This window comes from Botrytis fragariae, assembly GCF_013461495.1.
Source record: "Botrytis fragariae strain BVB16 chromosome Unknown tig00000050, whole genome shotgun sequence".
In the NCBI taxonomy this organism is placed as follows: Eukaryota; Fungi; Ascomycota; class Leotiomycetes; order Helotiales; family Sclerotiniaceae; genus Botrytis; species Botrytis fragariae.
This window is the reverse complement of record NW_023500992.1, coordinates 2,496,253-2,521,563: the sequence shown is the minus strand read 5'-3', so window position 1 is coordinate 2,521,563 and position 25,311 is coordinate 2,496,253. Positions and strand designations below refer to the sequence as shown.

The following is a 25,311-nucleotide window of genomic DNA, read 5'->3' as shown; positions in this document are numbered from 1 at the left end:
GGTCACGAACTTTATCACCATGTGTGGGGTCAAACGCGTGTGCGCCGCGCCAACGATTGAGGATGTTGGAGATGAAAGGTTTCATACCAACATGAAATAAAGGGGAATTGGAACAGAATTATTGGGAAAAGGAAGGAATCTACCGATTAGATGTTATTTTGGGAAAGATCTGACGACAATTCACCAATGCATATAATATTCAAGGAAGCTTAGATGATAAGACATATCATCTCACCAGCTTTCGAAACATTTTATATGGCCAAGTACGGTCAATCCCGATGCCGGCCTAGTTATCAGGGTTGTCATTTATGAAACGTATTTAACCTACGGTCCGCATGATCCTACTGGATTTCTCAATCTTCCACTCTTTCAATTTTAATCAACTCTGATTTATAAAATTTCTAAGCTTACAAACATCAATTTTTTCACATCTAAATATCTACAATACATCGTGAATCTGCAAAAATGGCATCAAATAGCATGAAAACGACAGCACTCCGTACTTTACGTACAAAATTGACATCAGCAAACAAACCTACATTCTCACCCATCCTCGCCAATAACCGTGGTATTACAGGCACGACCAGAAAATCAACCTCTCTTGACTCAACCACTTCCAGTCAACCCAGGACACCCTTCTTACCTCGAGGTATTTATTTTCCGAGTTCTTGCCGAATCTATCGTGATGATGGGATGTGAAAATGAAACTAACCGACCTCCTTTTCTGTAGATTTTAATGGCAGTTTTCCCGTCTCCTTCTCTAAACCCACACCCACAACTACACCATCTTTCAATACCCTTATCAACTCCCTCACCACATCTCTCACCACAACCTCCTCGCCTCATCTTCCGACTCTCACTCGCCTCCTTCAATCTTATGACTCCTCCACTTTATCTGACTGGCAAAAATATGCCCACGCAAACCCAAATAAACAATACACAAGAAACCTAGTAGCAGAAGTGCCAGGGATATTCAATTTGTTGATGTTGGTTTGGACACCGGGAAAGGAAAGTAAAGTGCACGATCATGCTGCCAGTCATTGTTTGATGAAGATCATGAAGGGGAGCTGAAAGAGACGAGGTGGGTTACTCCTGAGGGAGGTGCAAGAACGGCGGAGGAGATGGATATCGAGGGTGTGAGAGAGTATAGGAGAGGCAAAGTGGCGTATATGTGTGATGATGTAAGTCGTTCTATTTTCTTTTCCTTCATCTTCTTTCTCTTTTGCTTTTGTTTTATCGATCCATCGCTTGCTGGACGATGTGATAGTAATCAAGTGGCTAATGTATGATGCTAGCTTGGTCTTCATTCCATCGCCAACCCTAGCGCAACAGACTATGCAATTTCTCTACACTGTAAGTTCTTTTCTTCCGCTCTTATTGGCTCTCAAGTCACATCAACTCATTATTCTCCTTCCTTCCACCTCTCTTCCTCTACTCCATTTGCATTTCATGTCTAATAAGAAACACAGTATACACACCACCAAACGCCGCAATGCACGGTTGCCACATCTTCGATCCATTGACGGGTGTAAAGACTCATGTGGCCCCTGGTGCTTATGATTCCGTCGGTGGTATTATTGATCCAACTGCTTGAGCTAAGCTCGAGAGAAAGAATGAGAGACATGATCTGGTAGTACTGTGGAAATTGGGGAGATAATTGACATGAGAGATACCCTATTAACGAATTTTCTTGTATTTCTTAACTTTTCTATCTCGGGTCGGGAGTTTGGGGTTGTGGGGCTCTTATTCTTTGATTCCTTCTTTACCTACATAGTAGGTCGCGAACGAGTAGCGTAGCGTGAATTGGAAGTCTCGAACAGCGCCGGGGTTTAGTTTATTTTGATTTCACGGAATCAAGGCTTCAATTCATTTTTGTTAAGTCACAAATCCTTTAGGTTACAAACATTCTAACCTCAATCTTTATTCACAATTTATGAATATCATCGCCCATTCGTTTCCTAAACCCTGCCAGTTTTTGTATGATAACATTTAATTCTTGTTTGCTAGACTTTCACTAGAAGATATCTAAATGGGCAGTCCACTCACTCAAACCAATTCCAATTGAATCAGTATCGCAGCCAGTTTCGCCAATTTAAAGATGTAAAGTTTCATAGTGAAATCTTGGAACTGTGCCCGGAAGCTGTTCTTGGGCCGGGTGAGTCGTGTGATCTTTCGCATGTAAAAGATGGTGAAATGATGAAATGCTGGAAAGAAGACTCTTTAAAACTAAGTGATGCTAAACGTTCCTATGTATACACCAGGAGGCACTGACTAGTAGTGCCGGAGCTATCAATGGGTCCATAGAGTGCCAAGTGCATTCAGATCCGCAACATAACTAAAGCTGCACACCAGGTCTGGGGTGGTGTTAAAACGGCGGGCTATAGATGGTCAACTCAAGCTAGAAGAAGGATCGACATCTTTAAACATAAAATAGATAAGAGTGTACTAAAGCTAGTGCTTGAACTAGGAAGTACCAAGGAGCTTGAGATGTGCAACAATTGATTGATATACCGGAGCTAGCACTGGAACTATGAGAGCCAAGGACATCCAGGTACGCAACAAAGAACAAGTGATAAGACGCTAAAAGTGTCGATTACGGAGGCTAGGAGTGCCAAGTGTGTTGAGATGTGCAACAATTATGTGTATGTATACATGTATAGCAGTCACTGTGGCTCTGCGGGAGGGTTCTGTTGGTGGTGAGAGTGTGGAAATGGTAATAAATCTTCTGTCCATTCGTAACATCGTTTTAAAAACAGAAAAGTATTGTTGGCTTACTAATGTGTTGAATGCAAGCGGAATTGAGAGATCGAGGGATCGATGTGGTGTTCTACTAGATTATGGCACGTTGGTGGGAAATGCTTAGGATTTGACCAGTTGTTGTGTACCCTTTCAGTCCATTGGTTTTGTTTCTGCTTGCTCTGAGACAAAGCGAATTGAGAAAGATGAGGGGAATTCGGTAGCCCAGCAAGGGAAGTTGAAAGATGCAGATTACACACCAAAGTAGGATAATGCATTGACTCATAATGTATGAGACAGGTTCATGATTGCCTCCATAGAAGACGTGTAACGTCTTGATCGGCATTTTCTGTTTGGAGATTCTATCGAACGCTTGCTTATCCAAGATTATGAGATGGCGCTTTGATACTTGCGTAGAAAACTTCTTCTGCTTGAAAGATATTCTCTTCCCCATTACCATTGCATCTCAAGTGCTATAGTTATGGAATTATTCTCTTCAGTGATTTTGAATGCTTCTGGTTGTCTTCATGATGCATGTTGTATTTCTTGGTATCTCTCAGCGGAATGAGTACTCACTCCAAAGTTAAACGTCTCCTGGAGTTCTAATATTTAATGGATTTTAAAAGGGTTGAAGTTTTACGCCTTCATAATATCGCTGCGCCGTTGGAGTTCTCGAGATCACGACACCTCAAATGGATAGTATTCAAGGGTGGACTTTCTCAAAGATTCTTTATTTCTGTATGTGTGGAACCTAGTCTTATCTCAAACAATTTTTGGGAAATGCCGCCTTGACTTCTGCAAAAACTATACACAGGAGAAATACATAAAAGTACTGATACGGATTGATACTGGGTCTGATACGACCGTGAGATTAGAACAAGAGCAGAAATAAATGACAACGTAAATCACGAGTTCTCATTCGTCCATTTAAGCACAGCTTCCACAAAACCAGCCGGATTCTCTTCCGCACACCAATGGCCCGAGCCAGGGATATGAGCAGACGATGTGGTCTCATACATCTGCTCATTTTGTTGATTTGCAATAGTTGCTAAGAAACTCTTTTCTCCCATCAACGACATACTTGGAACCTTACACTTCCCACCCTTCAGCATACGAAGATTATCTTCAACATCCTGGTGAAACGCACGATATACATCAAATCCCGCACGCATTCCACCGGGTTGAGCAAATTTGCTTGCATAGTGCTCTACATCGGTTGGCGAGAAAGCCGAAGCATTGTAGCATAGGCGATCGTAGAACGATTTGATGTAAATGTGCTCTCGACCAGCAGTGAGGGCTTCAGGTAAATCTGTTTGCCAATGAAACACAAAATGCCATAGACCTCCCGTAATACCTTCTTTAACAGCGTTGTTATAAGCGTCTGTTCCCGGAAGAGGACATTCTCCCCACGCAACAGACGCTGTGTCTTTAGGAAACTGGGCTGCATATGCATGAGCAACCATCCCACCGATATCATGACCAACCACGTGGATTTTATCTTTAATACCAAGATCATTTTGGATAACTTCGTGGAGATCAGTTGCCATTCGAACCTTCTCGTATCCATTACGAGGATGAGATGATTCGCCTGCTCCACGGTAATCAGGGGCGACGACCGTGTATCCTGCGTCTGAGAGAGGCGTAATTACATGTCGGAATTGATATGATGTTTCTGGATAGCCATGTATAAGAAGGATAGTACCCTTCGAGGTAATGTTGGAAGGAGGATGACATAGGATGTAGTGAATGGTGACTTCTGATGGAGAAGACGGTGTTCCCGAAAGATTCGCACGGTGGGAAGTCCAGCGAGAACGATCAATTTCTTGGAAAGAAGTCATGTTGAGATGGTTTGAGTGAAACTTTCTGTGATTATTGGGGTTGAGAGTATCGAAAGTATTATTTGTGTACATCGATGAATGTATGGGTCCACCTATGTCATTACCCCGCAAATTATTTAACGTGTGGGGCCATCGGGGAACACCCGTGAATACTACTAAGTATCTGCTAGTTCGGGGCAGAGGAGCTCAGAAATTTTGTACTGTATTTCTTTTGTCGAGGGGTGGCGGCAGTTTTCACCAAAACGGTCGCTAGATCATCCCCGCATTACCTCTTCGTCCTCGTTACCAAACCGCATTGTAGGGGTTGATTTGATGACCTTAATCAGAACTTATCTCTCACATTTTGATTGACCGTTTCGCAATGAACATATGATATGGTTGTCTTGAAACGTATCAGAAATCAAGGACACTGCCTGCTCTTGTCTCCGGATAACTATGTTATGTCTAGTCTCGGTTGTACAAGTTCGCCGGAATTCATTCTCAGGGGACCAATACCCTCGAGGCACCTCAACATAATCAATCCATGGAAATGAAGTCCAGATATGATCGTTGTGTAATATGATGTATAATTATAATCGCCAAATCGAGATCTGAAATACAACCCTAACCATAGCCCACCAAGCACCAACGCTACCAAATTACCAAAACACAATAATCTCATCCTCGTGGTATCGTCATTATCGAATCATTATGGGTTTGGTCGTTGGTCAACAACTTGGAATTCTAGCCCTTCTGCCTCAAAGACATGACCTGGTCGCAATGCATCTGTGTAAATATTCCTTTCCTCGTGAGGATGGAAAAGCCCCGTTTGTTTACAATTTAGAACGGCGGGCATTCCTGGGGGTCAGTCAGACGGAAGACTCCCCATCTAATCACTAGTTAGTAGCAACTCCTTCCAATGCTGAACAGATAAACTATTACTTACGAAGGATTTCTACTGGGAGCGCAAACAATTGCGATACTCTCAGGCATCATGATTTGATATCCACAATGTGTATGCAGATCTCGACTACTCATGAAACAACTTTGAGTAGGATGAGTGTGTATCCATCCCAAGACCATTAGATCCTCAGATGCGCAGTAGTCGAAAAAGGCACCTTCATTAGTCGTTTCACACGTATCGCTAGTACTTGTCTGTTCCGGGATAACAAGTCGAGATATGAAAAGGGCATTTGATATCAATGTCCCGCATAACATCCCACAAGTTTCGAGATTCGCCCGTGTATTTGAGGCTGCACAGGCCAGAAATTGTTGTCGCAACGTAGGCGGTAGAAAGACTGTTCGAAGAGGTTTGCCATTTTCGAGATATGCCGAAGGCCGAAAGGTGAATTTTGGGTCTTGACCAACGACGTCTGATGGTGAACTCTCGTGAGTGTCTGATGATAGTTTTTCGGGTCGTGGTGGGGGTGTATCCAAATGCGGTGCCTCGAATTCTTCCTTGGGCGGCTTTGGAGGAAGATGACCGGGAGGTGGGAATGGCCCTGAGTCACTGACGAGTGGTTGAGACTTAGAGATAGACGGATAGCGGTATGCGCTACTACCATTCCTAGCCTTGGTTTGTACATATCGTGTAGGTCTCGCAGATTTCTTCTTCGTCCCGTCCGGCGAAATATCCTGGGAGCCATCTAGCCTCCTCCTTGAAGCTTCCATATTTCGGCGTATAACATCATCGTCATCATTACGACCAGATTTAGACAATGCTGACTCCCAGTCTTCCCATAGCCCTGCAGTCCGTCTTTCTTGCTCCTCTTCCTCACTAACACCCGCTTGTCTTGTACCACGTCGCGCAGCATCTCTTCTTCTAAACTCCTTATGCGCCAACTTCACGGCCAGGTCGCTATTCTCCGCGGCGCCTAATGTAGTTGTATTTCCAGCTATCGCAGGATCAGACGCCGCCAAGTCTGCCCGAGACGATGGTCGCGATGTATCATGTTCTCGCGCTGCATGAATTTCTTTCCTTCTTTCCAAAGCCTTCTGCCAGTTATCGTAGCGCGCATTTATCCTAGGCTTCAGTCTCTCTAATCCGTCCAAAACATCTGGGAGGGTTTTCTGAGCAGCTCTGAGAGCACTTCTATTTTCCGGAGCTTTTGCAAATGGATGACCGGGCAACTTTTCTGCAACTAGGGCAGCATATCGCATAAACAGAAGATATGCTTGTTGATCGTTGTCCTCTGCTTGATAAATATAAGCCTATTAAGTCAGCATTCCATACCACTCAAGTAATTGAGCATTCTATCTACCTCTCTTAGAAGTGTATCGGCTGTTCTCAACCAATATTTCAATGCGATAGTAGGATTAAATTCAAAATCTGAGGCCTTTGCGGAGATTTCTTTGATGCTCATGGGCTTCGAGAACTGTAAAGTTGACCCCGCCATGATTTGTGAATTGTGCCTATGGATGAAATGAATGAACGAACACCTTGGGTACAAGGGAGTTGAATAGAGATAACGTTAAGCAAAGGGGAATCTGTTCAGCTAAATCATGGGTATTTGTAAATAAGTAAATTGCATAGAGAAGTAGTACAACAGGTTCTCATTTATTTGGTTGCCTTGTCGGATGTGTTACGTCTGTCTTGTAAAATGATGAATTTCCGCGTCACTCTTTGTCAAAGTGTTGGTGGGTATGTTAGATCTCAAGGTGCCCAATGTAAAAAAATATGTACGGTAAATCTGATGGGTGAGAGGCTGTTTCAAAAGAGAGCTACAGCCTTGCAGATGACAGCCACCACCCAAGCCACACTAGCCACATCAATACCATGTCAACCAATGATATTGATCAATTAGCCCCGATAGCCTTATAAGTTTCTTCAGCCTCACCGAGTCGTTCCTGAAACTTTTTTGTTGCCGCATCTAAATTCGCGATATCGATAATCTTCATGTAAAGACTAATACTCCAGGATCGCATACAAATACTGTATGATTCAACGGCATCCTGAAATACAAGCTCTTCAACGCTCATCATCCTCAATTACCATCGAACTAACCATAGACATTGATGTTGCGGGTATTTCCACGTTTGGGTAGGACCAATCTACTTAAATATCCGACCATTCTACAACATTCGCGGCTTCGCGAATTTCATTGTTCACCATGTTATAATCTACCTGGAGTTTCTAAGTCCTCAGAACTCATAACGCCTACCGATGTGGATCCTCCAGTCAAGCGAACCCGCCGGAAGGCTGTGACCTCGGGGGATATCACAGCAGAAGATGCTTTGGCAGTGGAAGCAGTGAAGCGTAGACCTAGGAAATCCGCGGATGATGAAAAGGTTGATGGCAAAGACGATTCTATAGTTGAGCCAGTGAAGCGCAAAAGAGGCCGGCCCAAAAAAGTGAAAGAGGTGGAGGTGAAATCAGAATTGGAACCAGTTCCCGAAGCGAAACCTGTACCAGAATTGGAACCAGAGCAAGAACCAGAAGCGGTAAGGAACAGAATGAGCCGAGATAAAAATGAGAAATCTCTGACCGACGAACAGGAAGAAGAGGCTATAGTAAATAAAGTAGACGAAAGCGAGTTTATAAAGATTCCCTTGGACCTGAGGAAATACCTGAGAGACGCTCACATGAAAGGTTCAACCATGGGGGATAGAACACGCTCGAATATCGTGAACGGAGCACTGTGTGGTAAGAACTAGTCCTTTTTCGCTACGGAATTATCATTTAGTAACCTGGTCCAGATGATATCTTGGAACGTCTGAAACCATCGCTTTTAAAGCATGTTGGCTGCGACGTCATCGACATAAATCCAGGCATTGGCTTATGGTCGTCTAAGATCCATAAAATTCTTAAACCTCGAACACATCTCCTTATGGAACCTGATGCCAAGAAGTATTATCCTTTTATCCAACCTCTTCTTGATGCAAAAGATTCTACTTATCAACACATACCAAAATCTGGAACGGTCTGGGAACATCTTGGCCAAGTTACTACTCCGGAATTCCTACCCCAACAGGTAAAACTTTCGCGAGATGATCCAAAGATCAACGAACCAAACAACACCCTTCTTGTGATTGCGAATCTTGCCCACTACCCCAGAAAGAGGTACCGCGGTTTTGAGTCCATGTCACAACTAGTTCTGTATCAACTTCTTTCTGCAGCAAGATCGCATGCCTTATTCCATCAATATGGTCTCATACGAATGCTTGTATGGATACCGGATGTAGAAAAAACGTCATGGCTGGTACGTCATGTCGCCCAGATGCGCAAAAATGCTGTGGAGGCCCAAATAACTACAGAATATATTCAAGAGATAGCAAGTTCAACTGTAGACAACCACCGATTTGTAAGAGACGCCGAGGTTGCATTAGCGAATTCCATAGATGTTGTCAGTAAGATGGATAAAATGGGCATAACGACACCCAAACATAGGCAAGGCCCAATGGAGTTCAAAGCCAGGCAGTCACTTGCTACAGGTGGGCACAAAGTAGAAAGCGAAGATTTCAATCGCTTCAAGAGAGGCTGGTTCGATGAATTTGGGGATCTTCAGAAGCGATTGGATGAAGGGAAATTAATCAAATTCAAAGTGTCAGAAGGTGAGAAGATCGAAAACGTTCAAAAGGACAAACGAAAGAAGGAGAAAAGACACTATACCGAAGAATATGCACGTTATATCTTCCTTAAAGCAAAGAAAAAAGTGATCAACCAACATGGGGCACTGACACAGGATCTTATCAATGACTACAACAACATCAATCAGCTTCATAGTAAGATTTTAGACGCAGATTCGAAGTCCGAGGACACAGAGAGTTCAAGAAATGAATTGGACACAATGATCAAGACGTATGAAGACAAAATTTCCCAGCTGCCTCTTGCTGCCCAAAAGATCTATGGTATCAGACTCGACGGTGCGCGTATTGGTACAGAATTCGAGAAGAGACCGATGGAGCCTCTCAAAGTATATTCAAAAGAATTCAGACCTGCTTCTGAGTTGTGTCTCTTGGATATTCAGCCGCAAGCTCTTTGGCCTATACTTCGTCAAAATTATCCCGAGAACTACGATGTCTTCGAATACATAATTGGTAATATGTACGCAAATCCAATTGACACAGTCTATGAGTCTTTGGAAGGATTATGGCCCGGTGCCCTAGAGCACATAGCCGGCGAATGCCCCTCGTTAACAGATCCTTCGAAAGGAGGAGCATTTGACTTGAAGCATTTGTCTGTAAGATCCCTGACAACGGAAATGTTAAAGGAGATTATGGAGGCATGGATGAAGTGGCCATTCCGCCCTAGTAGATTCGAATTAATGACTAAAAGTGGCAGTATGGTACATGATCCAGACAGTCCAGATGAGGATGTTCTCGATGGCCCGTGAGTATAGTGCTATTCAGAATTAATAAAAAAAAAATCGATATATCCATAGGGATATTTCGTTATATCTTTTGCATTAAATTTAAGTGTTGCTATTGCCAAACACCTTGTCTAAAACGCAGACAATGTGATGGATATTATCCGGATGCACATGCAAAGAACTGATGAGCTTGAAATTGGGAACATCAGACATCCAGTTTGATAATTCGAAACCATACATCCCTCCCTACTGACAACAATACACGATTTTGTTACCAATGATTGAAGTGGATACCCACCAAAGAACCTATACCAGGCTTTCCAGTGATCACACGAATACCCTGGGTATGTAGAGGGTAGATGGTGCTGGCATAATCGAATGTTTTATTTGCATTCATGGAATCAAAGACCATGATCGAATCAAAGATCGTTTAATATCAACCAATTTCCAGATCACTTTATGAAACATAGCATGATTTCCCTCTTCCAATGCCTGCCTGCACGTTACCATGAAAAGCGTGAATAGCTCAAGAAACCGGAGATAATAGTCCAAAAACCACCACTCACCATAACATTCACAACAATTACCGAAATTTTAGCAACTAAAGGGCAGATAAACGAGGCACTTCTCTATGTAGAGGAGTAGGAGTTCATCTAAAGGTAACCAATAGAATTTGACAAAGCTGTCGCAACCATACGATTTTGTTCAGTTGCATCACGCCACAAATCAGCTGGTATGTGGAATACTGACAAGCCAACCGAAATCGACTGAGGGTATGACCACGCGGGGAACCGTTATATTTGTACAATTACAAGAACTCGGTTTATCTCGAAAAATATCATCTTCTTTATATTCGCAATGGAGTTTACGAAAAAATGGGCAGATAGCCCCTTCAAACTACTCTCAACTCCGAGAAGATCGTTAGATGTATGTGCACTCAACGGTTTGATAGCGATATCAAAAACTCACATAATGACAGGGCAAACCCGAATCTTTGGCATCTCGTAATGCGTCAGAAATGGCCTTACTTCATAACATTCTTCTCAGAGGTCTGAATTGCATTTATATCCAAGCGCCCAACGTAAAAGAGACCGTCGATATAGCAGATTTTATGAAATTCTGCGATGCATGGTCTTCTATTCTTCATTCCCACCATGCCGCTGAAGAAACTGTCTATTTCAAATTACTCGATGAGCAAAGTTCCAGAAATGACGTTTTCACTAACAACCATAATGAGCATGAGAAATTTCTTCCGGGCTTGTTTGCTTTCGATCTTTATGTTTCGGGAGTGAAAGACGATGCGAAACCCTTTGATGGATTCAGATTGAGGGAATTAATTGATGCTTTTGGACCTGATCTGGAGAGTCATTTACATCACGAAATTGGCGTCCTAGTGGATCTGGAAAAGGATGAATCGATCAATTGGGAAGAATGTGGGAAGGCGATGGCTCAACATTCGAAGAAAAGTGCTGACAAAGTATGATTCCTCAACTTTAGTCATCAAATTTAAACTTAGCTGATGTATCGATAGACGAGAGATGTCCCGTTCTTAATCACAAACTCGGATGTGACATATGAATCTGGTATTCATGGGCCGAGATTCCCTCCCTTTCCGTGGTTTGTGGGATTGATATTTAGGTGGATATACATTCCGAAGTTGAAAGGAGCCTGGAGGTTCTCAAGCTGTGACGATTATGGGGTACCGAAGGAACTTCCTTTTGCATGATTAATGAGCTTGCTTGACTGTGGTTTGAGAGTGGGTATTGGTTCAGATGAGGGAAACGTGAGGACTGGAACTCTGATCTTTAGGATCCGTACATTTCGAGATGGCCTTGGGACAAAATGTGTGTATGTTTCATGCGTTGGTTGGGTCTTGGGGAGTCATTGAATTTATATTTAAGTTTTTAGGTTAGCACGATGGCGTTGGTTAGTGTTAGCTAGGGATCTCCAGGGCCATGATGATGCTATTAATAATGAAACCCCTGGCTAAGGAACTTTGATTGCTTGTCCTACCGAGATCTTAGCGCTGCCTATCTTCAATATCATAAATCAACATTGCTTCCGTCCTCACCGAACTAGATGATGAACTCTGATATTGCTCCAGCAAGTATTTGTTCCCGATTAGTTTCTAGAAATTGGGTCTTATCAATGTCGCTATTTTGCATTGTAGACCTGGCGACTGAAGTTACCATAAACAATATCTAAGCAGTGATGCCTGCCGTCGCTCAGTTCCTGTTTGTCACAACCTGCATGACCTTCTCGATAAGAATACGATAACAATCTACCCCACCTTTGTCGTCATAGAAATACCACACGCAACCCGCCTTCAACCAAATTAACAATTGCGAAAATTGAAATTTCCAATACTATGGCTGCAACTGCTGTACAAAGGGCAGATATTGCCAATGATAACACACGTCGTGCTGCGCAGGAAATACAAGATTATCTCCAATCTCGTCTTGCGGATACCTCTGGTCCTTCTTCATTTCGATCACTTCCAATAATCGATCTGGCCCCTTCATTCTCATCATCCTTAGCCGACCGTCAAGAGGTCGCGAAGAAAATCAATGAAGCATGTGCGAATGTTGGCTTTTTCTACATCACAGGCCATGGAATACCACAGCATGTTTGCGATCAAGTATTCAAGCTTTGCGAACGCTTCTTTAGTGAACTGCCTCAGTCCTCGAAAGATGCAGTTCACATGAGGAATTCAGATCAATTTAGAGGATATGAACCGGCTAGTTACTCATCTGTGAATGATTTTCAAACTAAAGAAACAAAAGAGGCTTTCAATTGGGGTTATGAGTATGGTTTGGATCCTACAGGTGGGGATGGAAAATACGTCGAGCTTGACGGTACAACTGCTGGTGGTAAAAATCAATGGCCTAACGAAGCTGAAATTCCTGGTTTCTATCAAGGCATTGCAGACTATTACGGAAGGGTACGCTGACTTGTCGAAGATCTGTCTTTATATGTCTAATTTTGTCCCACAGGTCTTGGAATTGTGCAAACACCTGTTCCGCCTATTTGCCTTGTCTCTATCTCTTCCAGAAGATTACTTTGATCCACTAGTCACACATCCTGGAGGAATTGCGCGACTAATAAAGTACAAGCCAAATTCGAACCCCAAGCCTCTTTTAACCTCAAATGAAGAAGAGGAAGTTGGTCTTGGTGCTCACTCAGACTACGAATGTTTTACTCTCCTCCTCCAAGACTCAACTCCCGGTCTAGAGGTCCTTAGTCCAGACGGAAAATGGGTCGCTGCTGAGCCCGTTGAAGGAGGAATCGTAGTCAATGTTGGAGATTTCTTGATGCGATGGACAAATGGACTCTATCGAAGTACTATTCACAGGGTTGTTAACAGGACGAGCAACACTCGATACTCGGTACCCCTATTTTTCTCGATTAATTATGATGAGACTGTTGAGACATTACCGTCTTGTGTAAGTGAGGAAAATCCTTCCAAGTATCCTCCGATTACTGCCGGGAAATATGTATTAGATCGTTTGGCCATGACAGTTCCTGGAAAATACTGAAATCACGGTTGCCATGGACTTCTGTACCTTATTAGCGTCAATTATAACACAAATACCACTAATAGTCTTGCTCACTGACTCCAAGTTGATGGAAAACGTGCTTCTCACTATTTACTGTAACATCATGACACACTACTCTTTACGGTCTCAAATATCTGCACATTTTCGCACGATAGAGACACAGAATTATCTCTGTTGTTCCGCTGGCCTACAGCTTGGCTTTCTGACACACTGCTTTAAATTTGTAGTCCTTATATGAAAGTGCAGTCAGCTTATGTATCATCATGGCACAATTCTCCGGTAACGACATCACGTATCTTCTTGCTCGTGTATCGCATACCACTTCTAGAAGCACTCAAGCTATATGACTCTACCTCCCCACTGACTTCAACACCAACTCATGGTTAAACAATCCCCAAGACCAGCATATTGAAAGATTGGAATAGAATATCTTGATCGATGATCATATGAATTAGACTCGGCGTAGAGTGGATGAATAGCATACCTGTGTTAATGATGCAGTAGTCTCTTATGTAGACACAATTTAGCACTCGTAAACCTGTCCCAAAGCGGCATGATATTTCGATTTTCCATTAAATGATAGAAAACATTAATTGAAAAACAACACAATTAATATCACAAATGCATGGGACTAGAATTTCAATGCAAAGTGTAATTAGCTGAGGAGATCTGTGACAAAGCTGCCACTTCCCCCATTGAGATGATTTCGCTTCACCTATTTAGCCCACATACACAACATGTACATTACATATAAAAATGAAAAGTATGGGATTTGATAATGATATCCTTCCTCCCATTTTCCCAAACGCCTTGTCCATGCATCACTCGTGACTCATCCATCTAGCATGTAGCTGCTAGTACCCTTGGTCGTATGATAACCCCCATTCGTAGATCCGTCCTACACATTTGTTCCTAATACCCTATTTTCCCCCACCCATTCGCCATCCTAAATCCCACCTCATAATATCATCACAAATCATTCTTCGCATCCCGCACTCTTTCCTCGCTTCCCCTAATCATCCATCCTGTAAACCTGATAACTCATAATCATCATCCAGAACAAAAAGACAACCCCAATCAACATAAACGCCCACGCCGCAATCCAACTCTGGCAAATCGAATGTTGCATCAACCACGCCAAAGTCGACGAGTAAGGGCCACTCTGCGGATTCGCCGTAACATACAAATTGCAGTTTCCATTTACGTTTCCCGTAGGACCCCAAAGTTCGATACTCCACACAATCAATCCTACTAGCCATAATACGAACAGTATAAAAGTCCCTAATATAACGATACCCGGAAGCAATTGACGCTGCGAGATGAGCCAGAGCATAATAAGCAGGAATACGACACCGAGAGAAGCAGAGACGACCCAGTAGGGGAAATACCAAGGAACACGGAGATGTAGCTGATTTTGGACAGAGAGAAAGTAGGCGGAGATACCTAGGATGGTGCAGGAAGCGATTAACATCATGAGGATCCAGAAGTTCAATTGGAGAGGGGGCCAGCGGTATTTTGTGCGGGTGCGGGTCAGGAGGACGGTGGAGCGTTCGCGGATGCCGCCTGAGGAGGAGGAGAGTGTTGAGACCATTTTTGCGGTGTTTATGTGGTAGTATTGGTTGTATCGAAGACAGTTATGCCAAATCGAGTTCTTCTATTTCCCAGCTCTTTTTTTGAGGTTTTCTGTTCGTCCTTCGATTATCGTCTAGTTGATTCCCAAAGATTTATGCGAACCCAATCCACAAGTTTGAAGTCGCAGTTGTATCTTCACCAAAGAATTCCTTCTTTTCGTTCTCGACTGTTATCGAAAACTTGCGATTCCAGGACTCTTTCCTATTTATATCTCTTCCTTTCCCATTCACGAAAAACTCTCCACACCTAATCTCAGTCTCGAGAATAAATCTCGTACGATAACTCGTCCAAGCTCGTCCACGTCAATCTCCCTCGTATGTTATAATACCGGTGAATGAATGTTGTGTTGTCGTTCAATTTATGTTCCACTCAGACTCAAAAATCAGTGCACCTTGCAAGGTACTCGAACCAAGGGGACGTGCAGCTCAGAAATCTTCCGCTGGTACCTGTCTTACTTTATTTGCTGGTACCGATTATAGTTTGATTGATCGATTGATTGATTGATTGATTGATCGTGGGGAATGATGTCGTCGCGAAACTATAGATGATAACGTTCGAAGTATGTATGATAGAGAAATGCAAGAAAAAGCTCAGAGAAAAGAAGAAAAAACTAGAATACCGACGCGCATTAATACACCACCCATTTTCGCGGTGTGAATAATGTAATTGGGCGCTTAGTGTTGGCGGGGGGTTGGGAAGCTGGGATGAAGTGCAAGGCACAGCGCATCACTAAAGCCTAAAAAAATAATTATGAGGCTGGTAGTACTTGGGTACTCGGTATGGAAAATATTGGAGATTCGTGACTTGGGGATCGGAGAATTGATTATATTTTTAGTAACAGTTGTATCGGTGACGACAATGAGTTTTATCATCGGCGGTGAACTTATGAAGAGCGGGGAAATTTTGAAATGTTTTTGTATTGATTTCGTCGATGATTTGTACATCTATCTCGACTTCTTAAGCATGTGAAAGTAAAGTGATCCACCTGCCCCTCTATCCTTCTGAGTTGCGAAGTATAACCGTAAATGAAAGATCAAGTCCCATCATGTCAGGGCCACCCAAGGAATCCAATACCAAATGTATAAATAGTCAACCTCGATCTAAGGGTATATTCTTTCATATGTCTCTTCAAGTATCTATTCCCAGTATCCGAAACACCAACTTACAGCAAGCTCTCACCCAAAGCACATCTAACCAAAGAGCATCCAGCTCTAACAGTTTCGTGTGCTCCAATATCATTGACACCAGGTTCAAGTGTAGGGTTGACTTCTACCAAATCCATAGCGATCAGAGAACCAGTCTCGTGAACGCACTCAGCAATATAATCACCCTCTCGCAAGGTCAAACCTCCACGAACTGGTGTACCAGTTGAGGGAGCGTATGTAGGATCAAGAGCGTCGACATCGAAGGAGAGATGGATTGGGGTATCGTTGCCGATATGACCGAGTGCCATTTCCATAACTCTGCCAATACCATGTCTGCGATAGAATATTAGTGAACGCGTACAGAGTAAATTAGTGCGACGGGAACACAAACCTATCAATGTCATGCATACTAAATGCCTTAATCCCGTTATCACGGAGGATCTTCTTCTCTCCTCTATCAACATCTCTCAAACCTATGTAAACAATCTTCTTTACGCTGACCATATGCTCATCCTTCAACCATCCAAAGATCTCTGGCTTCTCTTCTTGTGCGAGACGTGTTAAGAATGCAACGGGCATACCGTGAACATTTCCAGAACCCGAAGTTTCTGGGGTATTGATATCGGCATGTGCATCAACCCAGATCAATGCCATTTCCCTTCCTAAACGTTCACGAATTGCTTTTGCAGTTCCGGATACAGAGCCAATGGCAATAGAGTGATCACCACCGAGAGTCAAGACACAACGACCCTCCTTGGCATGCTCGTAAACTTGTTCAGAAAGCTTTTGTGTGACTGCAGAGACTCCGCGAGGGTTCTTCATGTTTCGGTGATCTGGATCCTCGGAAGGAATCAACTCTTTGTAAGAATGAACAGTGTTATCATGGTGAAGTTTGTATCCCAATTCCTCTTCGAGTTGATCCAAAAGACCACTTTTGATAAGTGCGGAAGGTGCAGCATCAACTCCTGGTTTACACTGTGTTGATTAGATTAGTTGGGGACTCTGAGAGGGTGGAGAATAGAGAGGAAAGGGCAACTCACTTGTCCACCTGAGAATCCAACAGCGACGACACCAAGTTGATCGGCCTTTGATAAGAACTTGGGTTGAACCATTGATGTGGTAGTCATTTTGACGGAATTTGTTGTATTGTACAATAAGATGAGGTTATTGTTGGTTTAGGTTTGTACGAATTAGTTGATTTTAGTTGCTTGATAGTTATCGATAGCGGGGTTTTAGTGGTGGGGAGGTAGTGATAGGACCTTTTTGGGGTAGATGTGTATTAACCACTTTTTGGGAGTGAATCGAGAGATAGAATTTAAAATGAAATGGAAAGAGAACGGAAAGAGAAAAGGAAACGTTGAGGTATTTGTAGAAAAAGAAATTTCTCTCCAACCGCTTCTACCTTTTTTCATAAAGTAATCGGTGGGCTCTTCCAAGATTAGCTTACGGGACTCTCTAACACTTCTCTCACCTAATTTTTCCAAATTCGACCCCTAAGCGCAGGTATTCGCGAGTTCACAATCGCGTCTAACACTTAAAGGAAGTTCCTTTCCACAGTTTCCCCTAAGTGATAATATACACGAGATGAGACAGATCCCATGATAAATCGAAAAGATTAGGGGCACCAATGAGGAAAGGATTTGTAAAGATGTCAAGAAACGTTCGGAGTAACACGGAAACGAGTAACTTTGACGCTTTTGATGATTTGGATGCAATGGCATGGTGACACTGACATTGTGGTGATGTTGATCGGTATTGATTGAATTTGAATTCCATGGCGATGACTTGGTTTGACTCGAAAATGGGTCCGAGAGTTCCAAGAGAATCATGATTCAAATGATTGATTGTGGGAATGTTTGTTCACGACGAGAAACAGGAGTCCTCAACTCTTCTCATAAACCATTCCTCACTCAACGTGAAGAGGAGGTTTCAAAGTGGTTATTGTATTCCGTTTATCATTTTCACATGAATGAGGGGAATTTGGAGGGGAACATCTATTGAGGTTTAGCGCCAAGATCATGTGTTGGCCAAGGTTACTCTTCTTTTCGGCTTTAAGATAACAGCACTGTCATTGAATCAATCCAAAGCAAAGCACATCGAATATTCCCATCCAAAGAATAATTGAAGATGCTTTATTCTGACTACCATGTCTTTTCCTTTATACTGAAAGGACTGCAAGAAAAGATCAAAGGAGCCCGAGAATTATTTCATCGTTCAAAGCATATAACGGAAATGGAAGTCGAGCTTTATACCTTAAAGCCACCCACTCAAGGAAATGGAACTGCTGGTACTGGCATGGGGACCAGAAGAATCTCCAAACTCGGAGGGGAACCTTGAAAATAATCTCAAATGGCACAGTTCACTCTGTTTTAAAGGCCTCTCAACTTCAGTGTCTTGTCTGGTCTTTTAGTGGAAAGCACTGCATCGCCCTGATAAAACATGAATCCTGAAACTTTGCTGGGTCGTTCACTTCGTTGACGGTGAATTAGTGGTATTCACAAGATCTATCGAATTAGCACGGTAGCCAAACACATAAAATCTCTGAGAATTTGGGGAGGCCCGCGCTCTTGTACTCTTCGAGCATCTCGGGAAACCTTCTTTCGAGCACCACCAGCGTGCATTTTGATACTCACCCCCAAATTAACATGGAGGCAAGTCATGACCCAGAGGGTCGGAAGGTCCTTAGAACAACCATAAAGAACCTCGAATACCTCTACGACGGCGAGCACGTTACATGTTTTGGACGCAAGTTCATGGAGCTATATCTTGGCTATGACAATCGTAACAGACCTGTTGAGTTCTGGAAGGCTCAACTCGCTTTTCGAGGCTTTTCGCCCAGAGGAAACGATATCAAGGCTCTCAAGCAACGTCTGGTTAATTCTAATACCGTTCAACCGGATACCATGGTCAAGCAAGGTATTCAGAAAATGATGAGCGCCTATCACAAGAAGGATCGTGAAAATGAGGAGCCAATGCACCTAGCTCAGCTGGCTTGACACCTGAAAGAGGGTGATCAGGAAGAAGATGAAGATTGTGATGAAGCATTTGTGGAAGATAATGAGGAAAAAGACAATGACGAGGGAGAAGATGACTCTGAGGAAGATGGTGCCGATGATTCCGACGAGGAACTCGACGATGGTCCCTGGGATATCACCGGACACTGGAAATTGGAATGCAAAACCATGTCTTCAAACTACTGTCAATCGGAATCATACACCCTTGACACCTTCTCTGCACCACGCGGATAAGGCCAGCAAGTCTTCGGTCGTTTCAACCTCGGGTAATTAAAGGGTATAATCCGATTTGCTCGTGGAGGCAACTCTGCCCATTGAAACGAATATCTTCTTGATCAGCAATTCGATCCATGGACTGCGAATAATATGAGGCTCTATCGATGAAGAGGCAAAGATTGTCAGAACATCATTCAACTCGGCTCTAATTCACGTTCCTACACAATGACATTCTCGCGTGGCGGTACAAGAGTCAACGGTGTCTGGGGCACACACGATGGAGATCCAGGAACTGTGGAATCTACTGGGCGAAAGGTCTCGGAGGAAGACATATTTTCTGGGAGTGGGGTTTACAGGAGTGGATGAATCACAATCAGCATGCGTATGATGCGGCTAATAAGGCAAGATTGAGATCATGCCTTATCAAGATGTAATCCGAGACGTAAATTGCCTTGACGGACTTGTACTTATTACTGGGGATAAGGGCCAATATTGAGTTGATAGCAGGCAGGTTGGTGATGATGGATAGTAATCAAGAGATGGGTCAATGATGGGTCGCGGTAGTTCTATAGTGGAATATTGTGGCATGTAGATGGGTCAATAATAGTGATAACAGATTCATTAGCTTTGGGAGGTACCTGAAGAATAGCTGAGTTGACAATTACGATGAGAAACTTCGCATTCTCATAATTTTGTTCCACCCTTTTTCTGTGAGTCGAACTTAATCATTGCCACTCATTGAATCTCATGCCATGACGAAAGCTTTTCGAGAGCAAAATTCGCAACGTCTAAAACCCACAGAAGTCACAAAACACGTTTGTGAAAATCTCTCCGATGTCATTGAGAATCTTAAACTTTTCACGGTATAGCAAATGTATAATCGAGCATTATGCGAATATATAGTTGCCTAAGGATCTTTCTCGAAACGATTTAGGGAAATTAAGGAATTGGTTTAAGTGTTATGTTGTATCTGCTGAGCCAAATATGATTGAGAATGAGTTGATAGTGTTTGAAGTAGTAAGTTCGAAGTCTTTGAAGTAGAAAATTCGTAAGCTTAGAAGGCGGCTAAACATCAGATAAGCCACAAGGACTTCTTTCTCATGATCCTGCCATAGGAATAGTTATACCATTAATGTTCTGTCAAAAACTACGAATTATTTTTCAACTCTCGGCCTTGAAAGGGAACTGGCTTATTAATCAAGGACGTGCCGAAAGCTGGTCCTCTGGATGGACATAACGTCTTGGCGTGCGTCATTCCTTTCACCCCACATCCAAAATTAACCTTCATGGAAATTACCCAACCAGAACGTTCCATCCAGCTCCATTTTACCCCTCTAAGCCGGATTCGTAAATATGCTCAGCAACGACAAAACGGCGAAACCAAGCTTCAGTTCAAAGAACGGAAAGAATCAAGGCACATGAGCCGTTAATGCACTAGTAAATGATGGCGTCTGTAGTATACGGAAGGGTATATAAATCCCCTCATTTACGACTTGGCTCGACTTCTGCTCATCAACACTATCTACAACTTCACACTCAATCAATACTCAAGCAACTACACAACTTTTCAAACAATCAAACACTCCAATCAACTTCATCATAATGGATTTCGTCAAAGGCGCCCTCAAGAGCGGTTCAGGAAGCTCAGGAAGCACCGGTAACACCAACCAAGCTGCTGGCGGTGCCGGAAAGGAGGATTATGGTGATAAGGGTTTGTTTACCCCTCTTTCCCCCTCTTTCTTCAGACTTTCGACGACCTTTGCAGTTTGCAGTTTACAATTGATAATCTGCGAATATTATGCTAACAATATACTCAGCACTTGACTTCATCGAGAAGAAGACCGGCCACACTATGACCCGCGATCAGAATGAGAAGATCACCGACGGTGCCAGAGGATTGTATGAGAAGCAGACTGGGTTCGTTTTTTCATCTCCCCTATTCTTGCACCCCCTTCCATATGCTTTGAATTTCACTAACATTACCCTGCATGTAGATCCCAAGTCAACTCCAAGTTCTCCAACTAGATTACGATGTCTATTATGCACGATGGGAGGCTAGGGCTGATTGATGTTATACCACGGTTATGATTGGATGGGGTTAGGGAAGGAATGGAATGGACTGGGTTATGGGCCATTACGAGATTTAATGAATTGATATCACACAACAATGTTCCCACGCCCTTGCGACGACTAGAGTGACCCATGGAATGTTTGATTGATGCATAGTGATGAGATAGGCTCCAAAGTCAACTCGATACAAACCAGTAGCAGACCACCATTGTTCAAAGATCACCATTAATTTCAGCATCCTCTGAACATGATACAATTCTTATGGTCATCATGCACAAGTAGTCTGTTCTTGTAGAATTGTTTCACCAGTTCCACTCATTAATCAGCCCCCCGAGACCCTCTTTTCAATGATAGTCCATGCAGCTATTGTTTTTTCACGCGGTCGGTAGATCATATAATTATGATAAATACTAGCTTCTTGTTTCGGCTCGTCAAGTATATTATCGAGAAGGTTAGGGGAACTTGAAGGGGTAAGTTCTGCGTGACTGGCATTATCCTCATGGACCAATTACACTTATGTGAGGCTGTCGCACTCTTCGTTGCTTACAATGACAATCCCAGTGCCTAACAGCCCATGCTACATATATTTTCAGGCTACCTTCATCACTCGAAAACATAGTAAGACTATTCTTCGCCTTACTTAGTCGATAGGCTACGGGCCTTTCAACTGGTCACGCGCCGTTGTCACGATATGTAAATCACATCACCCTACTTTGATTACGAATACTTCTGCTCGAATTTAGTACTTGTTATAAAGTGTTTGCAATATAAGGGTTTTGACTAGTATTGAGTAAGTCAGAATCAAAAGGAACGCTCCAAAATGGGTAACCTAGAAGAACATATCGCCACAGCATCAACATTCGGTTCTCTACCCCTCTTGATCTCTCCATCAGGTGACACTATCCCCCTCTCAACTGGATATATTCCCCTCCTTACAAACCATACATTGGAAGACGACTCTAGAAAAGAGCTTCGAAAAGAAGATAAAAATGTCGAAAAAGATTCACCAATCTACTTCTCAGCACTCGAACTCGTACGCGATAATCAATTTTTGCTACTCGCCGGGCTCAGTGGAAGTGGAAAAACGACTTTCGCAAAACATCTTGCTTTTCGCCTAGCGACTGCCACTACAAAATCAATCGGGGGTGGTTTCATTGTGAGAAATGGACCGGCTGATGTCCGGAACGAGTCTTGGGAGTTTGAAGGTATCGATATGATACCTTGCTATTTCCTCATCTCTAGCATCTCTCAGTTCTCGATATTGCTTCTGGAAACATTGCCTCAGGTTATTGAGAGCTGCAAGGATAGTAGCAGACCATTGTGTCTATTGATAATTCTTGATTCTATCGAGTCTCTTGGAGATGAGGGGCCATCACTTTTGAGATCTATGGTCCATCTAATTCAGTATCACGCGCAATTATCCATAAAACTACTCATCCTCGGAGAAAGCAGCGTCGTGAAGAATTGGATTTTGTGCTCCGAAATAACAAGACATGAGATATTACCACTTTCTCAAGTCAAGAGACGCATGTTCTTGCGCAATATTACCGGCACCAATATCGAATACAAAGATATCGATATCGGAATTGGTGACGCAGCAAGTCTTCCAGCCTATTTTTCTCTCGCATTAGAGACCGCTCACCGTGGAGAAAAAGCAGAGGAGTTGTTAGATGAGTGGCTTCATGTTGTTCTTTCTGAAAACTATAATGATAGAAGAATCACACGAGAGGCGTTGGAACATTCAACCCGGGAAGCGGAGCAAGGGATTAAAACTCCATTTTCGTGTATATTGACGATTAGGAATCCAGCGGCCTTTTCGAAAGTACTACAACACTTGCTGGCTGCGCGCCAGCTCGTTGAAGAGGACACACAAGTGGCTATTGATCTTTTTAATCAAAATCCCTTCTTGGCAGAACCAATTATTCGCAGTTGGTTAGTTCGCCTCAGAGATATAGGAAGTCCAGAGGTACTCGAATTTCTTGAAGGTCTAATGACCGGCTCTGGGGTAAATGCACAACTAGGAGCGCTACTAGTTTCAGATTTCATCTCTTCGTCCAGTCCACTGCAAAAGCAAGTTTCCAATCACATACTAGCGATCATCAAAGAAGGCACGTTACCCATCACCCTAAGATTAAAAGCCGGACGTATGCTTTCCCTGCTGGGAGATCCTCGAGATCTAACATCCCTCACTACCGTTCCTTCCAGCACATTCACTATTGGTTCTTCTAACCACCCAAATTCATCGCCTCCTCATTCCGTCACCGTTTCCTCGTACCGCATCGGCGTTTTCCCAGTCGTGAATCGAGAATATGCAATTTTCATCCAAGAAACGGGACGGAAATGGAACAGTGCAGATGGTTTATCCCCTTTCACAGGAAACTTCCCAGCTACAGATCTCACCTGGTACGATGCGCGCACGTATTGTTCCTGGTTGACAACACGCTGGCGAGCATCTGGGAAGATTGCTCTCCATGAGGAAGTCCGTTTACCCACTGAACTGGAATGGGAAATTGCTGCTCGGGGTTCTCAGATATCTGGCAGTGAAACAGAATCATTGTATCCATGGGGCACAGAATGGAACGCAAGTTATGTTAATTACAAAGATTCACCATTAAACGAGCGGTGTACTGTGGGTTTATTTCCTAAGAATGTTTCTCCATCCGGATGTTTCGATATGGTGGGGAATGTATGGGAATGGTGCAGTACATTGTGGGGTGAAAATGTGAGTACATCGTCTTTTTCATATCCTTGTCGAGGAGAAGATGGGCGGGAAAATGTGGATGCGGGTGCGCAAAGCAGAAGGTTGATAAGAGGAGGGTGTTTCAGTAGTTCGAGGAAAGAGGTTTCTTGTACGTATCGTGGGAGTCTTGAGCCGATGGAATGGAGACGCGAGAATGGTTTTAGAATTGTGGTTGCGAATCTACAAAAGTAAACTGGAACTGTTGGGAAGGTTGGAAACATACGTGGATTTCTCTTGCTATGCACGTTATTCGTGGACTATATTGGGCGTTCCGATGATCATGTGGTAGATCCCTTTGCTGATTATCATCTCTCCATATTGTCTTGTGACTGCTGAATTCTTATCCCTCAATCTTCCCAATCTCAAGAAGCGCTTTACCCTTCAGGAAGAATGAATTGAGTAGCAACCAGTGAAAAAAAGCTTTCAATTGCCTTGGTTTCTGTGATGGTAACCGCATGATTAACGAACCCTAACGACTTCCCTACATCTTCTAAGTAAGAGCCACTCTCCTTCCAAGTAGACTTTACGAAGACACCGATTTAGCATTGTACATTGAAGCCAGCCTCTCCGGATCCCATCTTGATTGAATAAAACCGTCCAACTTGGGAAGATTTTCTGGCTGCTTGCAAAGCGTCTCAACTAATAAAAGGAATGAAGATGTTGTGAAGAAGAAAAGGAGCCAAGGGCAACTAAACCCCATCAAACTATCAAGAATAATCAGTCGAGATTAAGTTTCGAATTAAGTGCTGATGCCACAGGAGGATGATCTCGAGTGAAGATTCCTTACTCTTCGCGTTCACTGGTCATTTAATCGCGGTTTCTGATACATAAATCACTTGCATGAGTACCTAGAGAGTATAGATTAGGTCGATTTCTTTGGCTGCACTATAGTGTCAACTCATTCATTCTAAGACGTTAAGAATCATAGATCGACTCTTGAAACCCTCGAAATTTGTCTAAATACCGAAGCAGCCAAGCTTGGTGATCCTTTGTCCCACCCCAGTGCCGAAAATTTGGGGTTTTATAAGCCCCTGCTAGGAAACAGGATGGTGCTGACAATTCAAAACCCTCCGAA

At 43.1% G+C, this 25,311-nt stretch overlaps 11 protein-coding genes across 11 annotated transcripts; 7 read left to right on the top strand and 4 right to left on the bottom strand.

Moving 5' to 3' along the window:
• Window positions 1–465: 465 nt before the first annotated feature.
• Window positions 466–1,594, top strand: Bfra_004772 (putative cysteine dioxygenase protein; the record flags this gene model as incomplete). Its single annotated transcript, XM_037335166.1, is given in 5 exon segments — window positions 466–649; window positions 731–1,042; window positions 1,054–1,181; window positions 1,296–1,353; window positions 1,470–1,594. The coding sequence occupies 5 exon segments, from the start codon at window positions 466–468 to the stop codon at window positions 1,592–1,594; spliced, it is 807 nt and encodes a 268-aa protein (XP_037193700.1).
• Window positions 1,595–3,641: 2,047 nt separating this feature from the next.
• On the bottom strand, window positions 3,642–4,574 carry Bfra_004771 (putative alpha beta hydrolase fold protein; the record flags this gene model as incomplete). The annotated part of the gene is made up of 1 exon (XM_037335165.1): window positions 3,642–4,574. The coding sequence occupies one exon, from the start codon at window positions 4,572–4,574 to the stop codon at window positions 3,642–3,644; it is 933 nt and encodes a 310-aa protein (XP_037193699.1).
• A 688-nt stretch (window positions 4,575–5,262) lies between these two features.
• Window positions 5,263–6,949, bottom strand: Bfra_004770 (putative endosome-associated ubiquitin isopeptidase protein; the record flags this gene model as incomplete). The annotated part of the gene is made up of 3 exons (XM_037335164.1): window positions 5,263–5,411; window positions 5,513–6,764; window positions 6,815–6,949. The coding sequence occupies 3 exons, from the start codon at window positions 6,947–6,949 to the stop codon at window positions 5,263–5,265; spliced, it is 1,536 nt and encodes a 511-aa protein (XP_037193698.1).
• A 619-nt stretch (window positions 6,950–7,568) lies between these two features.
• On the top strand, window positions 7,569–9,886 carry Bfra_004769 (uncharacterized protein; the record flags this gene model as incomplete). The annotated part of the gene is made up of 3 exons (XM_037335163.1): window positions 7,569–7,994; window positions 8,049–8,196; window positions 8,250–9,886. 3 exons carry the CDS (start codon window positions 7,569–7,571, stop codon window positions 9,884–9,886), a joined length of 2,211 nt encoding a protein of 736 aa, XP_037193697.1.
• An 834-nt stretch (window positions 9,887–10,720) lies between these two features.
• On the top strand, window positions 10,721–11,588 carry Bfra_004768 (putative hemerythrin hhe cation binding domain-containing protein; the record flags this gene model as incomplete). The annotated part of the gene is made up of 3 exons (XM_037335162.1): window positions 10,721–10,789; window positions 10,842–11,339; window positions 11,394–11,588. 3 exons carry the CDS (start codon window positions 10,721–10,723, stop codon window positions 11,586–11,588), a joined length of 762 nt encoding a protein of 253 aa, XP_037193696.1.
• A 642-nt stretch (window positions 11,589–12,230) lies between these two features.
• Bfra_004767 (putative flavonol synthase flavanone 3-hydroxylase protein) lies at window positions 12,231–13,398 on the top strand (the record flags this gene model as incomplete). The annotated part of the gene is made up of 2 exons (XM_037335161.1): window positions 12,231–12,803; window positions 12,856–13,398. 2 exons carry the CDS (start codon window positions 12,231–12,233, stop codon window positions 13,396–13,398), a joined length of 1,116 nt encoding a protein of 371 aa, XP_037193695.1.
• A 1,033-nt stretch (window positions 13,399–14,431) lies between these two features.
• Bfra_004766 (uncharacterized protein) lies at window positions 14,432–15,010 on the bottom strand (the record flags this gene model as incomplete). Its single annotated transcript, XM_037335160.1, has 1 exon — window positions 14,432–15,010. The coding sequence occupies one exon, from the start codon at window positions 15,008–15,010 to the stop codon at window positions 14,432–14,434; it is 579 nt and encodes a 192-aa protein (XP_037193694.1).
• A 1,089-nt stretch (window positions 15,011–16,099) lies between these two features.
• Window positions 16,100–17,400, bottom strand: Bfra_004765 (putative arginase protein; the record flags this gene model as incomplete). Its single annotated transcript, XM_037335159.1, has 4 exons — window positions 17,237–17,400; window positions 16,588–17,171; window positions 16,218–16,529; window positions 16,100–16,151 (listed from the first exon to the last, which is right to left on the bottom strand). The coding sequence occupies exons 1-4, from the start codon at window positions 17,321–17,323 to the stop codon at window positions 16,100–16,102; spliced, it is 1,035 nt and encodes a 344-aa protein (XP_037193693.1). The 5' UTR covers window positions 17,324–17,400.
• A 1,441-nt stretch (window positions 17,401–18,841) lies between these two features.
• Bfra_004763 (uncharacterized protein) lies at window positions 18,842–19,444 on the top strand (the record flags this gene model as incomplete). The annotated part of the gene is made up of 2 exons (XM_037335158.1): window positions 18,842–19,151; window positions 19,203–19,444. The coding sequence occupies 2 exons, from the start codon at window positions 18,842–18,844 to the stop codon at window positions 19,442–19,444; spliced, it is 552 nt and encodes a 183-aa protein (XP_037193692.1).
• A 1,508-nt stretch (window positions 19,445–20,952) lies between these two features.
• Window positions 20,953–21,587, top strand: Bfra_004761 (uncharacterized protein). The gene is made up of 3 exons (XM_037335157.1): window positions 20,953–21,137; window positions 21,244–21,343; window positions 21,421–21,587. Exons 1-3 carry the CDS (start codon window positions 21,029–21,031, stop codon window positions 21,449–21,451), a joined length of 240 nt encoding a protein of 79 aa, XP_037193691.1. The 5' UTR covers window positions 20,953–21,028; the 3' UTR covers window positions 21,452–21,587.
• Window positions 21,588–22,316: 729 nt separating this feature from the next.
• On the top strand, window positions 22,317–24,428 carry Bfra_004760 (putative serine threonine protein kinase protein; the record flags this gene model as incomplete). The annotated part of the gene is made up of 1 exon (XM_037335156.1): window positions 22,317–24,428. The coding sequence occupies one exon, from the start codon at window positions 22,317–22,319 to the stop codon at window positions 24,426–24,428; it is 2,112 nt and encodes a 703-aa protein (XP_037193690.1).
• Window positions 24,429–25,311: the final 883 nt, after the last annotated feature.